Below are 23,766 nucleotides of genomic sequence, written 5' to 3'. Positions count from 1 at the left end.
CCTCCCAGTTTAACGGGCGCCCGCCTCTCTGCTTTGTCTTCTGACTCATGCAGCGCCAGGGCTCTAGTCTCTCAATTAGGCAAAGACTAAACTTCATCCAGGGTGCCCGATCTGGTCACTTGTTAAAAAGTGCTGGAATTGAGTTTTGTTAAGCAACTCGCTCTTGTTCTGGTTTAGGTCTTACGCACAGAAAAGTCCGAGTTGTAGATCTAACGACTATTAACTTGCATGTGAATGATTCCATATCATCCATCGGTACTTGCCGCGTCCTTTGTGCCAACTTGCAGCCATTAAATCCCTCGTATCTCTTGCATTGTTGCCTAGGTATTGAATAACTTAGTAGTTGCTCCTTGACGGAAATAGATATAGATTCAGGTTGTGTGTAAGCACCTTGTCAGTTCCTCAGCATGCAAATCTGCCAGTGACGCCATGCCAATATTCCAACATTGTACATGCCAAACGCCGATACAAGAGAAGAGCCAACAAGACCGCAATCAGCGTTGCTAAATTTACATCTTCGGTATTATTCCTACTCTCCTCGTCTACTCCTTTCTCGTAAAAATATATGTCTCTATCTACTGTAATATTCGGATATTTGCATAGTCAGCCTCCCCCATAGAACAACCCAGATTTCCTCCCAATAAGTCCTCAGCTCCAAATGCCCGTTCATCACCATATCGTTAAGTTGTCGATTCCTTGCTTCAAAAATGCTCTTCTTCTCTTTTCGTAAACCTCCCTTGACTTCGCCTTCAAATTCCAACCCCGGACCCTCTCTTACAGTTCTCCCCCCATTACCTTTGTGCTCTCTGAAACATACACGCTTGCGTCGCCTCGCCCTACATTGTCCTCAGGTCGGATCCGTGTTGGTCGACGATTCCTATGCTCATCACCTCTCTCATTTGCTTCACCCTCCCCAAACCCTTATTGGTATTTGCTGTCAAATGGTATTTTCTTTCATTTCAAATTTGCTCTCTTTCCATATCTGTTTATTCGTCCCTGAATCCACCTCAGCCGGCAAACTGGAATCTGGTTGCCTCAAGCTGTCCGAGGCCGTCTCGAGGAGCAACGTTACGGCGCCGATATGTGTTGGTAAAGTCTTGTAGTAGCACCCTCACATGTCGGATACCTCCGGCCTCATTTACCGCAAGTCGCTCCTTGATCTTGGCCATCAGTCTGTTTGCTTCTTCCGGAGATACAGTGCCTGGAGGCAGTAACTGGATAGTGCGCGAGACCCATTCCGTCGTCTCCACGGGCAAAAGCTCGAAAAGACTGAGCAAAACGCCACTACCGTCCGCGAAGCAGTCCCTTGGGAAGGTAATCATCATGCCGGCCATGCACTGCTTGACCAGGTTTTCACCGTGGCTGGCGAGGAGGCCCTTAACTATAGTCCTGATTTCAGCCGCGGTTGCTTCCGGTAGCCCCTCACTGGTGGCCGGGTTGTCGCCACCGTATGACAGCAGATCCCTCAAGAAGTGAAGCGTGGAAGAAAGAGGATCCCGCTGCTCCAGCGTCAAGGCGTAGATGGAGGCCTCGAAGATGGGCACCAAGAGTGGGGACGGCACCAGCTTCTGAGGATAGTACAGCAGCGCATCAATAAGCAGTCGGAAGAAGTCGTCAATCACGTCCGGCAGCTCCTTGGGCTGTAGCTCGGTCATGACTCTTAAGAACGTCGTCATTTGCGCTTCAAAGAACGTGTAGATGTTTTCGGTGATGGATGGATCCACGTGCTCCCGTGCCTCGGAGAACTCTCGCAGAATGGCAGACGTGACCCATAGGAAACAGCCCTCCCTAGAGACATTGAAGCCGCTAGCCAATTTGTTTGCCATGTCCGCCAGCATGGGCGCGATCGCAGTGCGGTAGGAAATGACCATGTTTCTCCAGCACCTACATACTCTCTCGCAGATAGGAGAGAAGGTGAGGAAGTTGTCCAGAACGGTAGACAGAATAGGGAAGATCTCCTGCCAGTACTTAACTGCGGGATTCTCCTCTCCAGGGTTAATGAGTGGCATCACATTCTGCACAAAGATGGTGATGAGCTGTAGGTGATCTGTCATTTCGAAAACGTTAGCAGAGGAGCCAGGACCGCAAGAGTGGTGGGAGAAAGGGGAAGGGAGAAAATGGCGGAAGGACAAGTCATTACCTGCTACGGCCAGTTTACCCTCGTCTGTGGTCGCATGGTTTGCCTTTGTCATCAGCCTTTGGACCAGAGGATCGCAGTAAGTCTTGAGCAAGCGATAGGTCTCGGAAACAGGCTGAACAGCGAGGACATTGGAAACGCCCTCAGTGACCTCTTCCTTGCTGAGATCCGGGAGCTTATCCAGAACTTGGTCGTAGAACGTCTGAAGCTGCAACACTTGGCCGCTGAGGAGATGCTTGCAGTCGGTGCAGAAGAACTTGAGCGATAGCGCCGCCGCGCGGTTGATTTCTCGCGAGTCGGACTGGAATGAGTTGACAATGTAGTTGAACTGAGGCTCCAAGTACTCGGGGTGAGCCGCCGTCCACTCCGTATAGCGTCCAAGCACCATGATGGTGGCAAAGCGAAGCTTCTCGTGGCTAGGCATCTGCACCAAAAGGGGCATCAACTGAGGGAGAACAACATCCTCCTCCTTGTCCACCATGCGGCCGAGGGCGCGCATCGCGAACAACGGAGCCTCGAGCTCTTGCCAATGCGGCACTGTTGCCTCAGTGGCCTGGCTGGCGTATTTTTGCGTCCACAACTGGATGGCATGGAGCACCTTGGTGAGGCACTCGGTGACGCCCATTACTTCACAGCAGTCCTTGAGCGTGTCACCCATCTGGTGTCGGAACTCGCGAAATTTCTCTTCTTGCTCACGGTCTCCGTCGAACAGATCCGTTTCGCTTCCAGACTCTGGTCGTGGGTATTGAAGATGCAATAGAAGAATATCCACAAGCTTAGAGAAGACGTCGACCAGCTCCAGTCTACCTTGAATATATCTTTCCAGCACCAAATACTGCTTCAGTTCATACCAGAAGTTGAATGTGTGCTCGATAACCTCTCGATCCTTGTCTCGGGCGGCGCATTCGAGGACAGCGTCAACAAGGGGCCGGAATTGAGTTGGCTGTCGTGCAATGGCTACAACCCAGCTTTCAGCTGCTGTTGCTAGAACCTTGGTTAGAGATTTCAGCCCTTCGGTATCCTCTTCTTCGACGAGGGTAGCAATGCGCGGCGTCAGACTGATAATTCGAGGGAACAAGGTCTGGATAATATCTTGGGATTCGTCGACGTCGCCCGTCTCTCTTAACATCGTGCTCAGACACTCTGCAGCCTCTTGACTGCACCCGTCAGATGCTATCCCATGGAAAATCGCATCCAGAAGCGGTGAATTGGCAATGGTGGCCACGGAGACTTCGCGAAGCCAGGATGTAATGCATTCCATCAGGAGTGGGTTTTGAGATGCGGCAGCTAGAGAAACTCTCATGTCAATCTTCCTTCTTATTATAGATAGGCCGTGGGGGCTGAAACCCCAGGGGACAGAATAACTTACGTGAAGATTGCGAATAATTGATGAGAAGCTGCACGACTTGGTCTGCATTATCTCCCAGCAATGCCTGCGTCCGCAATGCAAGGTCTTCTTCCTATTTCCAAACAATTAGATGTATTCTTCGAGGGTGACTACCGATCGGCCGAAAGGGTAATCGATGAGGGCCAAGCGTCGCGCCGATTTTTTATAGAGTATCGCAATCCACGTACAGACAAGGTAATTTTTCGACCTTCAGTCACCTCCTCGGGAAGGACTCGTAAAAAGTCGAGGATACAAGCATGGCTCTCGGGGCTGTCGCTCAGTGACTGGACAACCGAATGGAGCACATCGTTCCAATCCTTCATTTGGATCGCCAGAATGGCCAGACACACGCATAGCTGGACCCGGATGGGTTTTGGTCCGGAGGCGTAGTGCTTCAGAAGGAGCAGAATCTGATTTCGAAGTGCGGGCAGCTCGTTCGGAGGCACCTGCGTGATGAGATCATAGGTGATCTGGTATTGTTAGTAGTCTGCAGACAAACGCAGGATGACAAGAAAATGGAACAACCTTTCCACGAAGTGTGATGGCGGCAAAGAGTGTCGCCTCGGGTTCGGCCTTGGACTGGAGAATGCCAATTACTGTTCCCCACGAGTCCTTCTATAGATTAGATTGGTGGTGATGATTAGCAAGCTGTAAGCTCCAAGCTGAGAGCTAGTCAACCAGACGAGCAGGTGGATTGCGACGTACCGATTTCTGGAACGCCTCCAAGTATTCGTGCGCCTTCTTCTTTGCCTCCTGCTCCCCGCTTCGCATCGTCATGACGGCACCTAAGACGTCCGTAGGCGCAAAGGCCTCCTGCGTGCCGTTCGAGGCCATCTCGGGCGCAAAAGAGAGAGACAGCTGGGGAGCTCAGAGAAGACGAGATGCCGACAGAATCTTTTCAGAGCGGATTTGAGTAGTCGAGGAGCGAGCAGCGCTCATGAGCCAGCGTTGACGTGCTGGAGAAGAAGACAATCGTGAGCTGAATCCCGGGTCAAGAGAGGCTAAGCCAGGCCAGGCCGCGAGAACCAAGAGAGGGTACTGGAGGGAGAGCAGAGGAGAGGGATAGAGGAGAGGGATAGAGGAGAGGAGAGGAAGCGACAGAGGCCTGGAGCGCGAGGAGGCTTACAAGAGTCGCAGACTTGCTGGCTTTGCTGGATGACTGGCTCCAGGCAAAATCATGGAAGTCGGCCTTGCCTTGGTCGAAGTGGCATGGCTCCTCAGAGGCTTGAATTGGCGGGGCAAATCTGCTGGAGGAGCTCTGGCAGCCGATGTTTTTCCGCCTCCGTGGCATGTGGGTGTACTTGGTCACTCCCGCGCCCGAATGAGGGGAGCTTTGTACTCGTAAATGTACATGTACTCTCCAAGACGACGAGATGCTTCAGACCAAGAGAACCATTATTGACCAAATTCTAATGTTCAGCCATGGCTTAGTTATGGTTTGGTCGCCTCAAGGCTTATCATAATCTGTACAATTCCAATTACCACAAGTCAAACCAACTAGGACCTTATGTACCTACCCATCTTACCCTACCTTAGTACACATCCATTGTGTTGCCAATAGCGCTGCCTCATCTTATACTGTTTACCTATTGCAGGTTCTTCAACCTGCCGAGTAATTTACTTCAAGATTAATCCCTTCCATATTTTCTGTAATAGGAAATAGGTGAGCATAGCTACATGTAGCGCTGTTACACAGAAGCCTAAGTGGCTGGCTTTATCCACATGCAGGGGAACCGTATAAAGAGGCTGCACTAGGATACTACCTTCAGTAATGTTATATTGTCTAGCTATGTATACCGCAACCCTCTCGTAGATGGGAAACTTGTCATTTCAGTTCAACCCAGTTTTCTCAAATCTCAATTTTCGCTATAGGTACGTTGGTACTCAACCTACCGACCCGTGAGCCTCCCATCTACCCTGCATGCATGTGCACTCTATATAATATATGAGACAGGAGGTTAACATCATGTCAAAGTTATCCGATCTGATAGGACAGCAAACCAACAAAATGAAGTTCAATAATTTGATCACATGCTTGATGTTGTATTTCAGCTTTGTGGCTTGCAAACCAGGGGCCCTGAATGACACAGCAGCTGTTGAGGTGAGAGGGTTGGGTCCAGGACTTTGAACATCGTTGGTGAGGGTAGCATCTGCCACTGTCGGAGCACTGATCAAAATGATATCAATGACAAACGGCGGTAGTTTTTACAGTGTATTAAAACGCGATGAGGACCTATCAGCACAGGCTAGCTGCGGAAGCGGAACACAGTATTTCGACAATTGCTGTGCAGTCGAGATCGATTGAAAAAAAAAAAAAAAAAACAGCGACTTATTCACTTATTCACTTAGGTATTCATCGATCTAGCGATCCGACTCATCAGACTCATGGGACGAGTCCAATGAGCCCCTCACCTTAACTGGATAACGAGTTCACTTCTTACACTCGTTTAAACAACTTCGATGTAGGTACTATCCAGTAGGATGTCTAATATGCCTGGTATCTCTCGTAAATATGTGTAGTAACATCTGAAGTTTACATCATTTCGGCGCAATGTAAGTTTAAGCCAATGTAGCATTCTTCCACCTCGACCACACAAACGAAACCCTATCTTCAAGACTTTTGACCGAACGCGGGATCATCTGGTACGGTATTTCTGCACTCTCCAGCATACGACAGAATTCATTGTCATATTCCTTCCAGTCCTCTACATCTCGTGGCATAAGTCTGACTCCATCGCTTACAAGCCAATCCTCCACCGTTTCGCAGACAAACACCAAGGATTGCGACATACGATCTCTCAACTCTTGCCAATATGTAGACGAGGTCATGAGTTTTACGGCCTCACTTCCAATATGGCGCGATGCGTATATGATGGGATCTATTCCCGAGCGATCTGATATAATCCAAGGATTCCTTGTCAAGGCATCGCGCTCGCTGTTGAATTGAGCTTCCAGTATGAGCGCCTGTAACTGCAAGCAACGAGCAGGGTCTGAGGTGATGTCACTGGCTGTAAATCCGTGAATCTTTAGCACCGAGCGAGCGACTTCTCTAACAATAATGGGAGGCGTGGTGCTGAATAAATCGGCAAGGGAGCTTTCTAATGCGTTGACAAGTGAAGTTTTGCCCGTACATTGTGCGCCAACAATGTATATGTTCTTTGGCTTGAATTGCTGAGGTACGCCGACAGCTCCCATATTGCTCACAAATTGCGTCCGTGAAAGGTATTTGGGTGAGAAACGTGGAAAGGTCTAGAACAAGGGCATCATTGGCGGAATACGACGATATATAGAGTAATCGGCAAGGGCTAATGCGGGAGGCCTTCGATATGTATATGTACAACGTATCACCAGAGCCTCGTGCGAGTGCGGAAAAATGCCGTGCAACCAACCCTGCACATTCACATTCCCCTCCCTCAGGGATGCTGACATTCACAATGGATTTCTCAAACTGAACCAGCAGCACGACATCGCCCAAGTGAAAACAGAGAAAATATTTCCACTTCATTCCATCCATGTACACCAATCGCAGTACTGAAACGAGCAAACCAAATACAGTCACCCAAAGATGCCTCCTCGAGCTTCGTCTAACCCCAAATCCTTTGAACGTGTTCTGCTGGACAAGATTTCCCTAGACGATCAAAAATGGGAATTTCAGGTTCCGCGGCTACCCACTGCCGAAGCAACAAATGGGTTGAAACTCATCAAAATGGTCAGCCTCTCGACCAAAAACTCTCAACATCGGCTCGAACTCCGCTATGGACCTGTGGATATGAATCGTGCTATCCAAGACCTGCCCCTTGACCGGTATCTGGTCATCTCGCTGGCTGAATTTCGCTCTCTAAAAGGCGCCAGTCCTTCGTCTTCGTCAGAGGGAGCTACAGACAAAGTAGTACAACCAACAACTTTCAGAGAATGTTCAGACTATGCAGTCAGGCTTCTTCGTACAGGGATCACCATACAAGGAGTGCATTACAACTTTTACGGTCACAGCAATAGTCAACTCAAGTCTCGCACCTGTTATCTCTGCGCAGCCTCCAAAGAGCAGATTACACAGAAAGTGGAGGCATTGGGTGACTTTACAAAGATGAAGACTGTAGCCAAAAAAGCAAAGCGAATTGGGCTACTATTTTCAGTTGCTCGCGCAGCAATGCAAGTTGATCCGAAGAAAGTCGAAGACATCCCCGATATCGAAGTGGGAGACTTTATATTCACAGACGGCTGTGGGCTGATAGCACCCGGCCTTGCCAGCCAGCTATCACGTCGCATCAAGATTTCGTTTCGAAATATGAGATACACACCTTCTGTCTTTCAGATACGATATCGTGGATACAAGGGCGTGGTGACGTTGGATCCCACCATGCCAAAGGGCGGACCATGGCTCAAGATGAGAAAGTCGATGAAGAAATTTAGCGGCGGCGACGACTTATCTTTTTCGGTTGTAGAATACTCAAAGGTAAAGTTCATTTCATCTCATCATGTATCGGCATACTAATGGTCCATGCAACTGTAGCCATATGTATTTGGACATCTCAACGACGAGGTGGTTGTTCTTCTCGACGCGCTGGGCATCAGTCGACAGACTCTCCTTCGCAAACAGGAAGAGCACTTCAAATTTCTCGCCGAGGCACATCAAGACCCACGAGTTGCGTTTAGAATACTCTGCCATTTAAATATGCCACAGGTTGCCGAACGGGTCATTATTGATTCGTTGGACGCCGTACGGCCAACAATCAACAAACTCATCAACGCTGAATATGACAAGATGCTGAACAAGCGAGACGAACAAAAGTGTCGTATTCTAATCCCGAAATCAAGGCTCTTATTTGGAGTTTGTGATGCCTGGGGCGTCTTGAAACCGGGCCAATGTGCCGTCAAAGTGACCATGGATGGGGACGGACAGCCTTACGCATTGAAAGGTATGAAGGTATTGGTAACGAGGAATCCTTGCTTGCATCCAGGAGACCTTCAGAAGCTCGATGTTGTGGAAAGGCCTGAACTTGCACACTTGGTTGACTGTATCGTCTTCCCTACAACAGGACGACGACCAGCCGCGGATATGATGTCAGGAGGCGATCTGGATGGCGATACATTTTTTGTGACGTGGGACCCAGACATCATCCCATCGACGGTATCCCAAGCGGCACACTATCCAGGGGTCCGTGAACCCTTGAGGTTCTCGCCAATTACAGATGATGACCGCTTACTCTACTTTGCCAAGTATACAAACGCCTCACTGGGTCGCGTCAAGAACCTCTATCTGAAGTGGGCGAGAGCCACTAATGCCATGAGCCCCGAGTGTCAGGAACTCAACCGTCTCTTCTCACAGTGCGTTGATGGTAATCGCATCAAGGACGATCAGCTCAGGAAATTCGAGAAACCGCCGGAACCAGGTGCAGATGCGCCCCCCTTTGTTCTGGACGAGCTTCACGAAGCAGCCAAGAAAATCATCATAGAACAAAAAAACATGACCCGGAATCACATGAATAATATGGAAGGGTATACCTTTGACGGCGTTCAGCTATTGCTGTGTAGAGACGATATTGCCATTTCTGAGGTTGAGTTGATCAGGATGACTGTGAGATGGTGTAGGAGAACAAACACCTCCTTCTACGATTTGATGCACATGTTTGACCTGAATTCTCTAAGTTCAGAAGAGAAGGCATGGATTTTAGCCCAAGTACCTGCGTACATTGATGCTCCAAGCCTAGTTCTCAACGCTCTCTCCTCATCAAGCCTGGTCAGCGAAGCGGAACTGAAGCATTTCCATCTCAACTATCCCGGTCTTCATTGGAAACGCGTCTACACGTCCGAAGAAGACCGACTAGCCACCTTCTTGGAAGCAGCAAGCAGAAATCTCGAGCTGTTTCATAAAAAACTAATCGTCTTCCGCCCAGATGAGCGACTGACATTGGCAATGTACGTGCCGCAAAAGATCACGCCGGCCGATGACTTTGTGGTGGGCAATAAGGTGAGGCTGTTTGCCTTTCCGCACTCTCAGGGGAGAGAGACGCAAAGCCGACTTTCTCTGCCGACGAAGAAAGAGTATAGACTCTTTTGCGATGAGAACAGATTGCAGTTGTTTGATCGCACCGTGGGGAGCACTTGGGTATTTATTGGGCGTTCGGGATCAAATGATAGTAGCTACCGGAATGCGGCCAACGAACAAGATCGCAGAAGGGCAAGGCAACAGACTCTTGCGAATGGAACCAATGTTGATTACAGAGCGAGCGTTGCGCTGGATAAGTTTAGTAGGAATCTACAGACGCATATTGGGAGACTACAGAGGCAGGGCATCTTGGCTGCGGTGAGTTCTTTTTTTACCAAGTACATGAAGAAACACCATGCGGCGCAATAATGCTAATAGCTGCTCTGCATCGAAGGAGATTTATATCATCAGCAATAGAGATGTCAGTTCGATGCGCAATCTGGACCTATGGGAGGACTACATTGGGACCGAGCAAGTATTGCCCCTATTCCCTCGCGAACCCAAGGAGTACGATGTCCCAAAGCTTCATGATGTCGACTGGTCTTTGGGCGCGCAACCTCCTCTTGTAGTCGAAGTTGCCAAAAGGGGAAATTTGTCTGCTCTGCAAGACGTCTTAGATCCGGCAACCTTGCAGCAACTCTTCGCCTGGCTGGTAGAACGTGAGCAGCGAGGGCTACTCACACGCTGCTTCGAACACTTGATTACGAGCATCAGGAACGACAAAGTGATGGCTCCGGCGGATACTCTGCGCACCATGGCCGATTTCTTGCAGACGATGCCCTACGTCTCAGCTACATTTGCCAATCTGGGCTCGTGGAGAGAACTGCCCGAGGAATTGAGCGTTGTTCTGCAGAATAGCAGCCATATACTACTCCGCAGCATTATCCTATCGGAAGCTGAATTTGGAGACCTTGTGCTCACTCCCTTCCATACCATATTGGACAATGTGGATTGGCTTAAGTTGACCTCCTTTGCCGACCTCGTCGAACTGATTGCGCTTACCGTTCACTCGTCGAGCACGGCGCTGGATCTTCTTCTCGAAGGCCTTGATAGACACAGCTCCAGGCTGCTAACTGGTAGGCCAGCCATTGTTCAAAATTTTGTTCACAACATGATCGGCATTGCGGTAGAGCACATTGGATCAGTGCAGGAAGAAGCAAAAAAGCGAGACGAGCTTCTGAATATCCGAATCGCCAACAACGAGAAAGAAACAAACTCGAGCACAGATCAACCAGGGACTTCAGTCGAAGTCACTTTTAGAATGGATGCCATTGGCGGCACACCGATATCCAATACTCACGTACGACTCATCGCAGCCAGTCCGCCGTCAAGCTCGATTTTAGACAGGGTCTATTCAATGGATGGTCTAGTCGTCGAGAGCAGGTCGGGGTTTGCCAAGATACGTTGTTTTCATCCACCGCCGTCTTACGCTGAGAAATGCTCCTGGATACTGCAAGAGTGTGGCTTGTTTGTGACTGCAAAGACGATGCTAGATGCCGTGCGTGATCTTGCGACTTATGAATACGCTTGCTGTGGAGTGCTTGATCAAATCATTGGAATTCAGTCCCAAGTTGTCCCCAGCGCACCAACTATTGTTGAAAATGCAAACAACGAAGTGGCATCAACTTCGACTCTATCTACAGCAGAGGCTTCATTAAATCCAAGTCAAAAAATCGCAGTGGAGGCATCACAGAACAACAAACTTGTCTGTCTTTGGGGTCCCCCAGGCACCGGAAAGACGCAAACCATCGTGGCAATCATCAGAAGACTACAGCTAGATCCTAATATCGGCAAGATACTAGTCACTGCTCCGACTCATAACGCCGTGGACAATGTCATGAGACGATATCTCGGGCGAATCAGCCAGGAAGGTCTCTTGCAGGGCTCAAAGATGACTCCCTTGCGCGTGGCGACAGAAGTCCGCAAAGTCGGCGAAGACTTACGAAAGTATACATGCGATGCGTTGGCTGGCCAGGAAGTACACTCTAGTCATAATGCCATGCGTGAGGCCAAGAAGCGTGTCAAAGCCGCCGGGATCATCTTCACGACGTGTATCGGAGCTGGATTAGGCTTGCTGAGAGATCAGGTGTTCGACACGGTGATTGTCGACGAAGCATCCCAGCAGACAGAACCTGCATCGCTTGTGCCGCTGGCAAAAGGGTGCGAAAAGGCAATTCTCGTGGGTGATCATGTACAGCTGAGGCCGACTGTACAGAATATTGCACTTGCGTTGGACTTTGACGTCTCACTGTTTGAGAGATTATATACTCGAGATAAAACAACACCAAACATGGTCAAGGTGATGCTGGACACACAATATCGGATGCATCCCTCTATATGCAGTTTCATCTCGAAGGAGTTTTATGAGGCAAAGCTATTGTCTGGGCTCAGGGATGAAGATAGGCCGATGCCGCCTTCATCTTTCCCCTGGCCAACCTCTCCAACTACCAATGATTCAACGCATCTCCCTCGGATGATCTTTGTCGAGTGTTCTGGAAGAGAAGATTTGGGCCACAAGTCTAAATCTAATAAAGAGCAGGCAGACTTGTGCCTCTCGATTTGCAAACTCCTACGCACAACTAAAGCTACATCATCGACTGGAACAGACGCCAACAGCGCGCAGGCCACTAATAATACATCTATCGCCGTGCTGACTCCTTATTCACGACAATCCGAGATTCTCCAAAGATCGCTTTCCGGAATTCCCAACGTCGAAATTTCTAGTATTGACGGCTTTCAAGGGCGCGAAGCCGATATTGTTATTTTTGTCACCGTTCGCTGTAACGAGAGCCGAGAGATTGGGTTCCTCAAGGACCTGCGTCGGATGAACGTAGCTCTCACCAGGGCCAAGTTTGGAATGATTGTGGTGGGAAACAAGGCGACTCTGACGGGCGGGAGGGAGGAGGAGGAGAGTACAGGAATGTGGAGGAGGTTTATGCAGCAGCTTTCTAGCGTTGAACTTTGAGCTTTTGTACAAACAGATTGCATGTAGCAGCTGAATCATGAAGGCGGAGGAAAATTTTTGTGATTGATGGGACGTGGGACCGGGTCACTTGGATACTGTGGCGAAGTAGACTCACAGGGAGATGCTATGCGTTCGGCGAATGGAAGAAGAATCGTAATGACATGGCATGGTATCAAGATGCGCTTATTGTCTGAATATCGGGTGAAAGTTTAATCTCGCCATTGCCCAGTATCAGGCCGTGCAGCTTCCGATCATACTGACCCATGGGCACCGGCTCATCCGTCTCTGGGTTAAGAAGCTGCTCCGTAAGAGCCAATCCGTAGAAGCGTAGTACAGGGCCGTCATTACCAGCTTCATCATGAGGTTTCGCAGCCAAGTACCTGTTGAGAAAGAAGTCGTAGAAGCCTTTGCCGTGGCCTAGTCGTCGAACACTTCCCGCATCATCGGTATCAAAAGCCACACCAGGCATAAGGATCAAATCCAAGGTGGACTGGTCTGATTTATGCACATCTGGTCCCCCGAGGATGCGCTGCCGCAGATGGACGGTAGCTGGATCTATGCTAGGAATCCCCCAAGAATCTCTCTGAAGGCCGTCGTAGTCTTGGACATCTTGAAGCTGAACCATGTCCATTACGCGAGCTGGGGTTCCAGGTTCATCTAGGGGTGATTTATGCAGATATGGGACAAAGACTTGCTTTCCTGAGTTTAGAGCATGGCGAACAATTGCGTCTGTCTGAATCTCTCCGACGGGCATGGAGAGGTATACACTGATGCGGTTGGCGTCTTGGTAGGGTTTGAAGGTTTTGAGCGTCTCGAATATTGTGCTGCCTGATACAATTTAATTGTCAGTTCTCTCAAAAAAGAAAAAGAAAAGAAAAAATCTCAAATTTGATAAGGAATGGTTGGATGTTGATGCTGGTTGGGTTCGCCATACTTTGAGCGAGAACGGAATCCTGTGAGACTTTTGAGAGCCTCTGCTTGAGTAGACGCCGGAGCTGCTGCTTGGCAGTAGCCAATGGAGCGGCCATAGTGAACTCAGCCTCAAATGCCCCAAAATTTGTAGAAAATTACGGAGCTGCAAAGTCAATGTGAGGCTGGTGATGAATGAGATGAAAAGCGTGTGGAAATTGATGAGCGCCGATGGCGGGGAGAATCATCGGATCGGAGGTCCGTGATCCGGCCGGGCTTCCGTTCTAAGGTTCCAAGGTGCATTTGCATGGCAACAGGACCCGAATCAGGCCATAGCTATAGCACACTAAGAGGCTCGGCTCGGGCCATGGCAGTGATGGGAAATTATACGCATCTGCATGCATGATGACGACGATTAATACACAGCATTTTGGTAGAGCTGCACTGAACTGCGCTGAACTGAGCTGAGTAGAGCTGAAGATTTTCTGTGTAACCCGAGCGAGCGCCAGAGCTTTCAGGAACTCTAGGCACCAGCGCGTGTGTATATGGGTGAAGAGGTGGTGATTGTTCATTTGGTGTGTGTTATTCAAGGTCCAATCAGTGCGAGTATATTTTGTACAGCATGAATTATTTGATCCATCCTTTCTGTGCCGCCTCTCCAACGCCTGATTGATGCTTTTCTAGTCCAAGCTAAGCGTTGTCTCACATTATTGTATGTCACCGATCCTTCGGGTCCGCATTCGGACAAGGTCGGACAGGCAGCAAGAAGGCCATTCACGAAAGAGACATATTTGGTAGAATATCACTAGTATAACTGGACAAAAAAGACAGCGAGTGATTCATTTTTTACTTGGCTGCATATGAGAGAGACAAATGGCAGCGCTGGGAGGCATAACGGTTGGAAATCCAGACGCGCCGATTGGGCTACAGGACAGAGGATTTTAATCTGATATATATTAGATTGCCGGTGTGACTAACTCCAGCTCCAGCCGGAACTTTTGATTGCATCACTAGCTGGATTGCGGGTGACACGCTGCATGCAGACAGATGCTCTATTCATGCAAGGAGAGGCCCAAACGGGACACGGCAGCCGAAGCAGAAAAAGGTGGTTTGATATCTGATGCCGCGGATTGGGCCAAAGTCGAGCAAGCATCAGCCAGACAAACAAAAAATGTTTCAGCCGTTGGTTATCATCACATCAAATTGACTGCCCCGATCCTTGTCCATGTCCTCTGTGCTCCAACTACAGCGCCCGCATTAGTGCATTCTCCCGCTATAACCCGCTATCCAACCCTCGTTGAATTTTCGGCCCCCTCTCCCCCACCATCACCATCGATTCGATCCGCCCTTTTTCGCACAACCGCCCCGCCATGGGTCGAGCCAGCGAATCCAGAGAATCCAGAGAATCCAGGACTTCAAGCTCCCCGGCCAGCGATTCCTTTCCGCGGCAGCATGGCGTTGCCCTGCAGAATCTGGCACGAACAACAAGGGAATCACAAGCAGTAGCACCAGCAGCGCCAACGTCATCCGTCACCTCACCACCAGCCGCTGTCTCAGTCTCCTCAGCCTCGGTCTCAGTCTCAGTCCCGGGCTCTCCAACAACCACAGGGATCCCCGTCCCACAACCTCAATCCCAATCCCGTCCCCATTCCCGCTCTTCGACTACTTCGACTACTTCATCTCTTTCTCTCCCCCCTCCTCTCTCTTCCTCCATCCAGCATGATCGCTTCCCTGGGCGTCAAGAGGCTGTAGCCCAGCCTGCTGCGTCTGCTGCCATGGCCTCCTCCAGCAAAGCCTCCAGCAGGGCGACGAGAACATCAGCAACAGCTTCAGCAACAGCAACAGCAGTAGCAACGCCGCCGCTGCTCTTCGCCGATGGCCGTCGATCCGACTCGTCGCCCTACGGCTCCACGGCCATGACCCCGAACCGCAGCCAGTCCCCCTCCGGGTCCGGCTCCGGCTCCGATTCCAGCAACCGTGGGCTTCGCCTCGCCCGTTCAACCAGCCGGGGCGAGGTCTCCAGACGATCCTTTGCTTCCCGGCGCTCGTCTCGCAGGTCCGGGAGCTTCGATGGCGCGGCGCTGGTCTCCGGTGTCGAGGGCCGGTTTGGCATGCCCGAGGCTCTTCTGTCAACCGTTGTGCTCGACGACGACATCTCCGAGGACGGGCCGCTGCTCGACGGAGCTTCTTCCTCGACCGAGATCCCCGACCAAGATGCCGACGAGAACTCGCCCAACGAAGCCGTGCGAGCCTCTGTGTCACCAATTGACGATACGACTCTATCTATAAACACGCCGCGCATGTGGTGCTTGTCCATACTCTTCTCCATCCTTGGCTCCTCCACCAATCTGTTTTTTTCTTTGAGATACCCCAGCGTTGCCATTACTCCCGTCATTGCGCTGTTACTCGTCCACCCTCTGGGCCATTTATGGGATTATTTGTTGAAGCGGTCGTACGACCCCGAGGAGGAGTTCACCGACGGTGTACGGACCGCCATCTCGTCGCATAGCCATGACGGTCATGGCCAAAAGAAGCGGCTCGACTCCCTACGTCTGTGGCTGGCCCAGGGCAGGTGGAATGAAAAGGAGCACACATGTGTCTATGTGAGCAGTAATGTTGCCTTTGGCTTCGCCTTCGCCACGGATGTCATTGTCGAGCAGACACAATTCTACAATCAAGAGGCGCCCATTGCCTACCAGCTACTATTGACGATATCGACGCAGATTCTTGGCTACGGCTTCGCGGGAATGGCTCGCCGCTTCTTGGTTCGCCCCAGCGGCATGGTGTGGCCCGGCACTCTCATGTCTGCCGCCATGTTTTCCACCCTCCATAAGCAGGAGAACAAGCCGGCCAATGGCTGGACTATCAGTCGTTGGAAGTTCTTCTACATCATCTGGACCTGTGCCTCAATCTTTTACTTCCTGCCTGGTCTCTTGATGCCCGCTCTCAGCTACTTCAATGTCATTACCTGGTTTGCGCCCAAGAGCGTCGTTCTTGCAAACCTGTTCGGCGTGTCCTCCGGCCTTGGTCTCTTTCCCATGACCTTTGACTGGGCCCAAATCACATATGTCGGCTCACCTCTCTTGGTACCTTTTTGGGCTGCCATGAATGTCGTTGGTGGTCTAGCCATCGTCATGTGGATAATAGCACCACTGTTCTACTACAGCAATGTGCTCTACTCCTCTTATATGCCCATCCTTTCTACAGCCGTCTTCGACAACACGGGCAAAGTCTACGACGTCAGCAAAATCCTCACTCCAGACTTTCTCTTCGATCGGGAAGCATACTCAAACTATAGCCGCGTGTTCTTGCCAGTCACGTATATGCTCAGCTACGGCGTTCAATTCGCCGGCCTCGCTGCTCTCTTGACACACACCCTATGCTGGCACGGCCAAGACATTTGGCACACATGGAAGAAATCGCTAGTCGAGGCGAGAGGACAAGGCAAGGAAGGCTATCAGCAAGTCTCTGACTCCCCCGACCCTTCATCAGCCACCGCCGCACAGTCAGAAGGAACTCCCCGTGTATCAATGTCGGGATCCCATATCGAAGGCCTCATGAGCCACGAGGATATCCACAGCCGCCTTATGAAGCGCTACAAAGATGCCCCCATTAGCTGGTACTTTGCCACCTTTGTCTCCATGGCAGCCATTGGCATCTTTGTCGTTGAATAGTAAGCTATCCCTCTCAATATGAATATCTCATATGTCTTCAAAGTTGTTACTCACCTCCTGTGTTTTCTCCAGCTATCCTGTCCACCTCCCCTGGTACGGCCTTCTCCTCGCCCTGGCAATCGGCGCCATCTTCTTCATCCCCAACGGCATCATCATGGCCATCACCAATCAGCACAGCAGCATCTACCTCATCTGCCAGCTCATCTGCGGTGTCGCCTTCCCCGGCCGCCCCATCGCCAACATGGTCTTCGTCACCTACGGCTACATCTCCTCGGCGCAGGGCATCAAGTTCGCCTCCGACCTCAAGCTCGGCCACTACATGAAGATCCCGCCGCGCATCATGTTCTCCGTCCAGATCGTTGCCACGCTCGTCTCCTCCGTCACCCAGATCGGCGTCCTCAACTGGATGTTTGCCAACGTCAAGGGCATCTGCACCCCCGAGGCCGTCAACGGCTTCACCTGCCCCATCGCTCGCGTCCACTTCAACGGCTCCATCCTCTGGGGCGTCGTCGGGCCCGGCGAGTTCTTTGGCGCCCGCGCGATATACCGCTCCTTAGTATGGTGCTTCCCGCTCGGCGCAATCCTGCCCATCCCCCTCTGGCTCTACTCCCGCCATAAGAAGCACAGCCTCTTTCGCAAGGTCAACCTCCCCGTCATCTTCGGCGCCATGGGCTGGATCCCGCCCGCCACGGGCCTCAACTTCTCCGTCTGGGCCCTCGTCTGCTTCTTCTTCAACTACCTCATCAAGCGCCGCGCAAACGCCTGGTGGGGCAAGTACACCATGACCCTCAGCGCCGCCCTCGACTCGGGCCTCGCGTTCGGCATCGTCATTGTCTTCTTCGTCTTCATATACCCCGGCTGGATGAAGGGCTTCAGCTGGTGGGGGACCGAGGTGTACAAGCAGGGCTGCGACTGGCAGGCTTGCTCGTTCAGAACCGTTGACGACGGTGAGCATTTTGGACCTGATTCTTGGTGAAGCGGTGTGTAAAATGCTTCACTTGCACGTACAGATCCTTTGTTTTTGTTGGATATATAGATTTCTATCCATCTGTCTGCGATGTTCTCTTGGATATCATGCATATAATTACTCTACTACTTACTACAAACCACATTTGACGATATCAATGACAAATTAGCAATAGAACTTACCAATCTCAATCTAAAAAAAAACATCTTCAACACATAAGCAATGCAGAAGACATCTAGTATACCAGATAAAGAGAGGGGCGACAGCAAATGTCACCGTCAATGTAAGATATTACCAAGTTACTCATGACCATGTTTTTTTAAATTTTGAAATTTGCTTTCTTGTGGCGTTCAAGTAAATTACTATACAGCGCAGTTTCGCCTCCTCCCTTTCTCGTCCGGCCCAAGAAATATTTCTATACCAGTGGTTTCTCACCCGACCTCATGTAATGCCTTTTTATTTATTTAATTGCCTTGTTTATTGCTCCGCTTGCCATTCGGGGTTCTATACACACGTAAAATGTTAGTCAGCATGTTCTCACGGATAGGGTCAAATCAATCAAAGGGAAGGGTGGAGTTGTTCTTGTTGAGGGCGGAAAAGCTCACCTTTCGCAGAATCACTATGCCTTCCAGGAGGGTGCTGTTAAGGCTGATGTACTCCTCGTCCTCCAGCTCCGCTCGGTCGCCGTAGCTTAGCACCACCGGCGTGCTCTGTGTCTGCCAGCCGGTAATAGTCTTGGGTCGACCAGCCTGGCCGACAACGTCGACAGCCTGACCTACACGAACGTTGACCTTCAGGAGGTTCAAGTCTTCATCCACAGTGACAAGGAATCTAGGGTGCATGGCAGGAACAAGGAAATAGAGGAGGTAGTGCGAGTTGGAAGCGATAAAGTCCTTGGGGTCAAGCATGGCAATGATGGTGGTCAGCAGACCGGCGGTCGAGACGGGGGAGAGCACCTGTCTGTCGGAGTGGAATGGGTTCAAGGAGAGTGTTCCCTTGCCCATGTGCAAGAGACCCTGTGCGATGCGGACCATGAACAGGGCGTCTTGGTCTCGGTGGTAGTAGCTCGCAAGCTGTCGGAGTAGCTGAGCCAATCGAGCGTTGTTGGTGCCCGCACCCAGCATACCCATAGCGAAGATAGCGTTGATGGCCACTTCCGGATCATTGTCGTGACTGTATCTTGAAAGCGTGTCATAGACCTTCATCTGCGGGTTGCTCGGGCTAATCAAGCCCATAGCCAAAGGCACGGCTTTACGAATGTTGGGCTCGCCGTAATGCATGAGATGACCAAACTGTCTCAGGACCATCTCCTGGCCAATGTCCTCTCCCATTGACACGAGCGCAATACCCAGGACCGCGTACGCTTGCAGAAGTTCGTCGCCCTTCTTATCGTCCGACTCTTCTTGGTGCTCGTTGCAAATGTGCAACAGCTCCTGGATCTTCAGGACAGCACCGGTACCGGCCCAAGCACAAATCTCAGCCAGAACAGCTGTAGGCTTGGCCATGGGGTGGTCCACAGCCTTGAGCGTCTCCAAGATAACATCCACCTCTTCCTGACGACCAAAGAAAAGGAGTCCCAAGCCCAGACCCAAAAACCTCGTCCACTTATCGGTCAACTGGTTCTTGCGCTCTTCGTCCATAAGTGTCGTCACGATAGCCTCGCTCACTTCGGGGTGAGATGTGCCAATAGCAATGAGACCACAAGCCAACGCTGCCATGGCCGAGATTTGCATGTCCTCCTTAGAGTCGACAATCATGGGCATGATCAAATCAATAACGTCCTCCTTATTGGATCCAGCATAGGCCAATCCGAGACCCATCAGGCAACCAGTGCGGACAAGAGGGTTTTCATGGTGCAGCTTGTCAGCATCTCCCAAGAGCGCAATGGTTGGCTCAGATTCCAGCCGAACACCCGAGTTCATGATACCAATGGCAAGCATGGAACCGGCTGTGATCTCCGGCTCAGTGGCATAAGTGTACCTGTCGACGCTGTCGAGGCCGTTCTCAATATCCCACATCAACAGGGTACCGAGGGAGGCAACAGTTGACATCATGCCCTCACCCTTGGTCTTCCACACCCAAGCCTCCTTCTGGGAGTCGACGAGCATCATCTTGTCGTTGCCGAATCCAGCATTGACAAAAGCATTGACGAAAGCGGCGGCAAGGTTATGCCTAGCAGAGTCCAAGTTGGTCATTCCGGCTACTCGACTGCTCTCCAAGTGGCTCTTGTAGATATCCTCGGTGGACTTGGGGTCGAGGATGTTGAGCTCCTTGCCCAGGCCCTTGAAGTACCCTGACAGCTTGATGTTGTGTAGACACTCGAACAGCTCCTGGTCATCGCCCTCACCATCTTCAACCATGGGCATGACAATCTTCTGACGTGAAATCAAAAAGGCCAGCTGTCTCTTGAGTATGGGATCTTCCGCCTTGTCGAAATCTTCCTGGAGCAGGTCAATGTCGTGCAATCGAATAGCAAGAATAACTGCCTGAGTAAACTGCTTGTGGGTGATGTAGATATCGTGGGCGACACGGAGGAAGGTCTCGTTGTCGGGATATGTCAACAAATTCACCATGGTGACCATGTACAGGCACACTCTGGGGTAGGAGTTCTCGTCCACAAACTTGCTAATCTCCTCAATGATTTCCAGCTCGCTCATCAGATCCACGGCATCAGCCTCCTGGTTGCTCTTGATGAAGAGCGGCACCAGAATCAGCGCCAGGTCGACAAGGTCCTTGGTGGGCTCATCGGCCGTGATGCGCTTGCTGTACACCTCGCCGATCTCGAGAGCCAAGTGCCGGACGTATTCGTGTCCCCAGGATCCAATGTCGGTCGTGGGGGCCAGGAGTCGGTACTTGAGTGTGTCTTGTCGGTCTTCATCGGAGAAGGTCATGCCAATAACTGACAGAACATCGGCCAGTGACACCTTGTTCTCGTCGCTGGGCCACTCGTCGTACAGCTTGGTCAGGGTCTCGTAGTGTGGTCGGAGAAACTTGAGCGGCTTCGGTACTGCTGTCATGGACGATGTGGAGGTCTTGATTGCGCTCTTCATCATCTCAAGGGCGGATTTGTAGAGGGAACTATCGGATTCCTGGAGACAAAGAAGTAAGCTTCCAAACCGCATCGGACAAACGCACAGCTTGCCCCTCCCTCATCTTCCCCTCCTCTTATTGTATGTTATCCGGCAATACTCACTGTTAAACGCTCCACCATCATATCTAGCTCGCTCTTGAGCTGCTGGTCCTCTTCATTGAGCTCCTCTTCGGCAGCTGGTACCCCTCAAGTCAGCCATTGTAGAGAAAACCACGGGATATCGGGCGTCTCCAAGGGAGTGGGGTATTTACCGTCCTTCTTGTCGTCCTCCTTCTTGCCGTCCGCGACAGCCTTGTCATCTTTGACCTCATCCACGGCCTTGCCCTTCCCCTTATCAGCAGCCGCCGCCGGCTTTGGCAAATCGCTGTCCTGGGCCATGGTGACGTAGAGAGATTAGGCGTCTATGATGAACCCCCCCAGCAAAGACGTCGGGGGCTGAGATGGATGAATGCGGAGGAAGTCGTTGAAAGATGGTTGATAAGTTAGAATTAGAATTGCTCAGTATCGCAGCCCCGGGGAGGTTGAGCAGGTCGAAGTTGCGGGCGGAATCAGGTGGAAGTGCTGATGGAGACTTTGCTTGGTAAAGCTCTGGGCTGGGTTGAAGCGCTACTCTCAACAGCTGCCATGGGCTGCTATGTACACTAGGTACCAGGTATTACGCGAGGCGCTGCCGCCTACAGAACCAGCTACGTACTCTGAACCCCAGCCTTATGATCACGTGCAACGACCCCCAGAATTTGCTCTAGGATGAATTAGGGCTAGTCGCAGCCATTCCAACCTCTATCTTTTATCGATAAGATCTTGGTCAATTTTCTTTCATCAAGGTTGTTTGCTGCTGGTAGACCCCACCAACTTTCCAACGGAACCCCCCATCCGTCGAAGAATTAAATTGAATCAAGATACTCGCATATCAGATCTTGCGGTTTAGCGTTGGACCTTACCGGCTTCAGCAAACTTATTTACAAAGTTCGCCATATTCAGTTCATCTATATAGCCGGCCATGAAGTTGGACACTAGAGCAATGCGCCATCTGGCGGCCGAGGACTGGCGAGTCCTCACAGCAGTACGCCCAACAAACTCGAGATAATATACAAACAAAAGATTCGCTAATCATATACCCCTTCGCCATTACAGGTCGAAATGGGAAGCAAAAACCACGAGATCGTTCCAACTCCTCTAATAGAAAAGCTGGCCCGCCTTCGAGGCGGCGTAAGCGGCGTCCACAGGAGCATATCAGCTCTCGCCAAGGTCGGCCTCATCGCCCGTGTCAAGGAAGCCAAATACGACGGATATCGCCTGACATACGGTGGACTCGACTACCTCGCGCTACACACCCACGCCAGCCGCAAGGATGTCTACAGCGTCGGCAACCGAATCGGCGTAGGAAAAGAGAGCGACATCATGGTTGTCGCAGATCACTCCGGCAAGCAGTGTGTACTCAAGATCCATCGCCTTGGGCGAATATCTTTCCGAACAGTCAAATCAAACCGAGACTACCTAAAGAACCGCAATGCCCAGTCGTGGATGTATCTCTCAAGGCTCGCCGCCATGAAGGAATACGCCTTCATGAATGCGCTTCACGAGGAAGGCTTTCCTGTGCCGGTGCCGCTGGCACAATCCAGACATACCATCGTCATGTCCCTGGTAGACGCATTCCCTCTCCGACAAATCAGCGAGGTTCCCGACCCGGCCTCGCTCTACGCAGATCTCATCTCCCTCATCCTACGCCTAGCAAGCCATGGCCTGATTCACGGCGATTATAACGAGTTTAATATCCTAGTCAAGGAGATTAAATCAACAGCCGAGGACGGCACAGAGTCTATCGTACTCGAGCCAGTTATCATTGATTTTCCACAGATGGTTTCCATGGAGCATGTCAATGCCGAGATGTACTTTGATCGAGATGTAAACTGCATTAAGCGTTTCTTTTTACGACGATTTCATTTCACACCCTCCCAACCAGGGCCTTTTTTCAAGGACGCAAAGAAGACTGTTGGAAAGGGTGGTCTGAAGCGGTTGGATGCTACCGTTGAAGCATCAGGCTTCACCAAGAAGATGTTGAAAGATCTTGAGGCAGCAATCAAAGATAAAAAGACGGACAAGGAAGGTCAAGAGGGGGCAAACGAGGATGACGATGACGACTACGATGAGGATGGTGATGAGGATAGTGAAGAAGAGGAAGGAGAAGAGGGTGAGGGTGAGGATGAGGATGAAGGTGAGGGAAGACAAGAAGCTCTTTTGAGTGGTGGGCTCTCGGAAGGTCTCTTGAGTGGTGAGCCGGCCATAGACAAGGCCAACAGCGAAATGGCAAAACTGGCAGTATAGTGGCCGGATGATTGATACAAAGAACCAAGAACTGACATGACAAAACAAAATTGAATTTCATTAGCAGCCGTTGTTCAAAAATGGTCAACGGGAAAAGAAGACACAACAAAAGAATTCCTCAGCATGTGATGGAATGATATCTCATCATTGTGTGTAAAACGATGCTAACGCCGCCAACTTTTGCCACAGCCTGCCATTATCTAGACTCTAAAGTACACGCACATAAAATAATCCCTTCACACAGTTTGATCCCACTTATTGGCTATCTCCAGACCTAGAACATGTTTCAACCGTGGCGTAAAAGCTACCGTGACTGTTGGGGTAA

General features: G+C 50.8%; 7 protein-coding genes across 7 annotated transcripts; 3 read left to right on the top strand and 4 right to left on the bottom strand.

The window, feature by feature from the left end:
* Positions 1-1,007: 1,007 nt before the first annotated feature.
* T069G_01366 (exportin 1-like protein domain-containing protein) lies at positions 1,008-4,358 on the bottom strand (the record flags this gene model as incomplete). Its single annotated transcript, XM_056168576.1, has 8 exons — positions 1,008-1,806; positions 1,885-2,047; positions 2,141-2,717; positions 2,766-3,424; positions 3,507-3,597; positions 3,713-3,994; positions 4,050-4,139; positions 4,230-4,358. 8 exons carry the CDS (start codon positions 4,356-4,358, stop codon positions 1,008-1,010), a joined length of 2,790 nt encoding a protein of 929 aa, XP_056033892.1.
* Positions 4,359-6,083: 1,725 nt separating this feature from the next.
* On the bottom strand, positions 6,084-6,719 carry T069G_01365 (AAA domain-containing protein; the record flags this gene model as incomplete). Its single annotated transcript, XM_056168575.1, has 2 exons — positions 6,084-6,494; positions 6,558-6,719. 2 exons carry the CDS (start codon positions 6,717-6,719, stop codon positions 6,084-6,086), a joined length of 573 nt encoding a protein of 190 aa, XP_056033891.1.
* Positions 6,720-7,089: 370 nt separating this feature from the next.
* T069G_01364 (RNA dependent RNA polymerase domain-containing protein) lies at positions 7,090-12,475 on the top strand (the record flags this gene model as incomplete). Its single annotated transcript, XM_056168574.1, has 4 exons — positions 7,090-7,977; positions 8,035-9,828; positions 9,905-11,215; positions 11,306-12,475. The coding sequence occupies 4 exons, from the start codon at positions 7,090-7,092 to the stop codon at positions 12,473-12,475; spliced, it is 5,163 nt and encodes a 1,720-aa protein (XP_056033890.1).
* Positions 12,476-12,647: 172 nt separating this feature from the next.
* On the bottom strand, positions 12,648-13,503 carry T069G_01363 (5-formyltetrahydrofolate cyclo-ligase family domain-containing protein; the record flags this gene model as incomplete). The annotated part of the gene is made up of 2 exons (XM_056168573.1): positions 12,648-13,303; positions 13,410-13,503. 2 exons carry the CDS (start codon positions 13,501-13,503, stop codon positions 12,648-12,650), a joined length of 750 nt encoding a protein of 249 aa, XP_056033889.1.
* A 1,251-nt stretch (positions 13,504-14,754) lies between these two features.
* T069G_01362 (OPT oligopeptide transporter protein domain-containing protein) lies at positions 14,755-18,034 on the top strand (the record flags this gene model as incomplete). Its single annotated transcript, XM_056168572.1, has 2 exons — positions 14,755-17,057; positions 17,131-18,034. 2 exons carry the CDS (start codon positions 14,755-14,757, stop codon positions 18,032-18,034), a joined length of 3,207 nt encoding a protein of 1,068 aa, XP_056033888.1.
* A 468-nt stretch (positions 18,035-18,502) lies between these two features.
* Positions 18,503-21,494, bottom strand: T069G_01361 (proteasome/cyclosome repeat domain-containing protein; the record flags this gene model as incomplete). Its single annotated transcript, XM_056168571.1, has 4 exons — positions 18,503-18,529; positions 18,631-21,114; positions 21,219-21,292; positions 21,368-21,494. The coding sequence occupies 4 exons, from the start codon at positions 21,492-21,494 to the stop codon at positions 18,503-18,505; spliced, it is 2,712 nt and encodes a 903-aa protein (XP_056033887.1).
* A 622-nt stretch (positions 21,495-22,116) lies between these two features.
* Positions 22,117-23,441, top strand: T069G_01360 (RIO1 family domain-containing protein; the record flags this gene model as incomplete). The annotated part of the gene is made up of 4 exons (XM_056168570.1): positions 22,117-22,179; positions 22,251-22,325; positions 22,389-23,331; positions 23,377-23,441. The coding sequence occupies 4 exons, from the start codon at positions 22,117-22,119 to the stop codon at positions 23,439-23,441; spliced, it is 1,146 nt and encodes a 381-aa protein (XP_056033886.1).
* Between the last annotated feature and the right edge of the window lie 325 nt (positions 23,442-23,766).

The sequence above is a fragment of the Trichoderma breve genome, chromosome 1 (genome assembly GCF_028502605.1).
Source record: "Trichoderma breve strain T069 chromosome 1, whole genome shotgun sequence".
Classification (NCBI taxonomy): Eukaryota; Fungi; Ascomycota; class Sordariomycetes; order Hypocreales; family Hypocreaceae; genus Trichoderma; species Trichoderma breve.
This window is presented reverse-complemented; position numbering and strand designations above follow the sequence as displayed.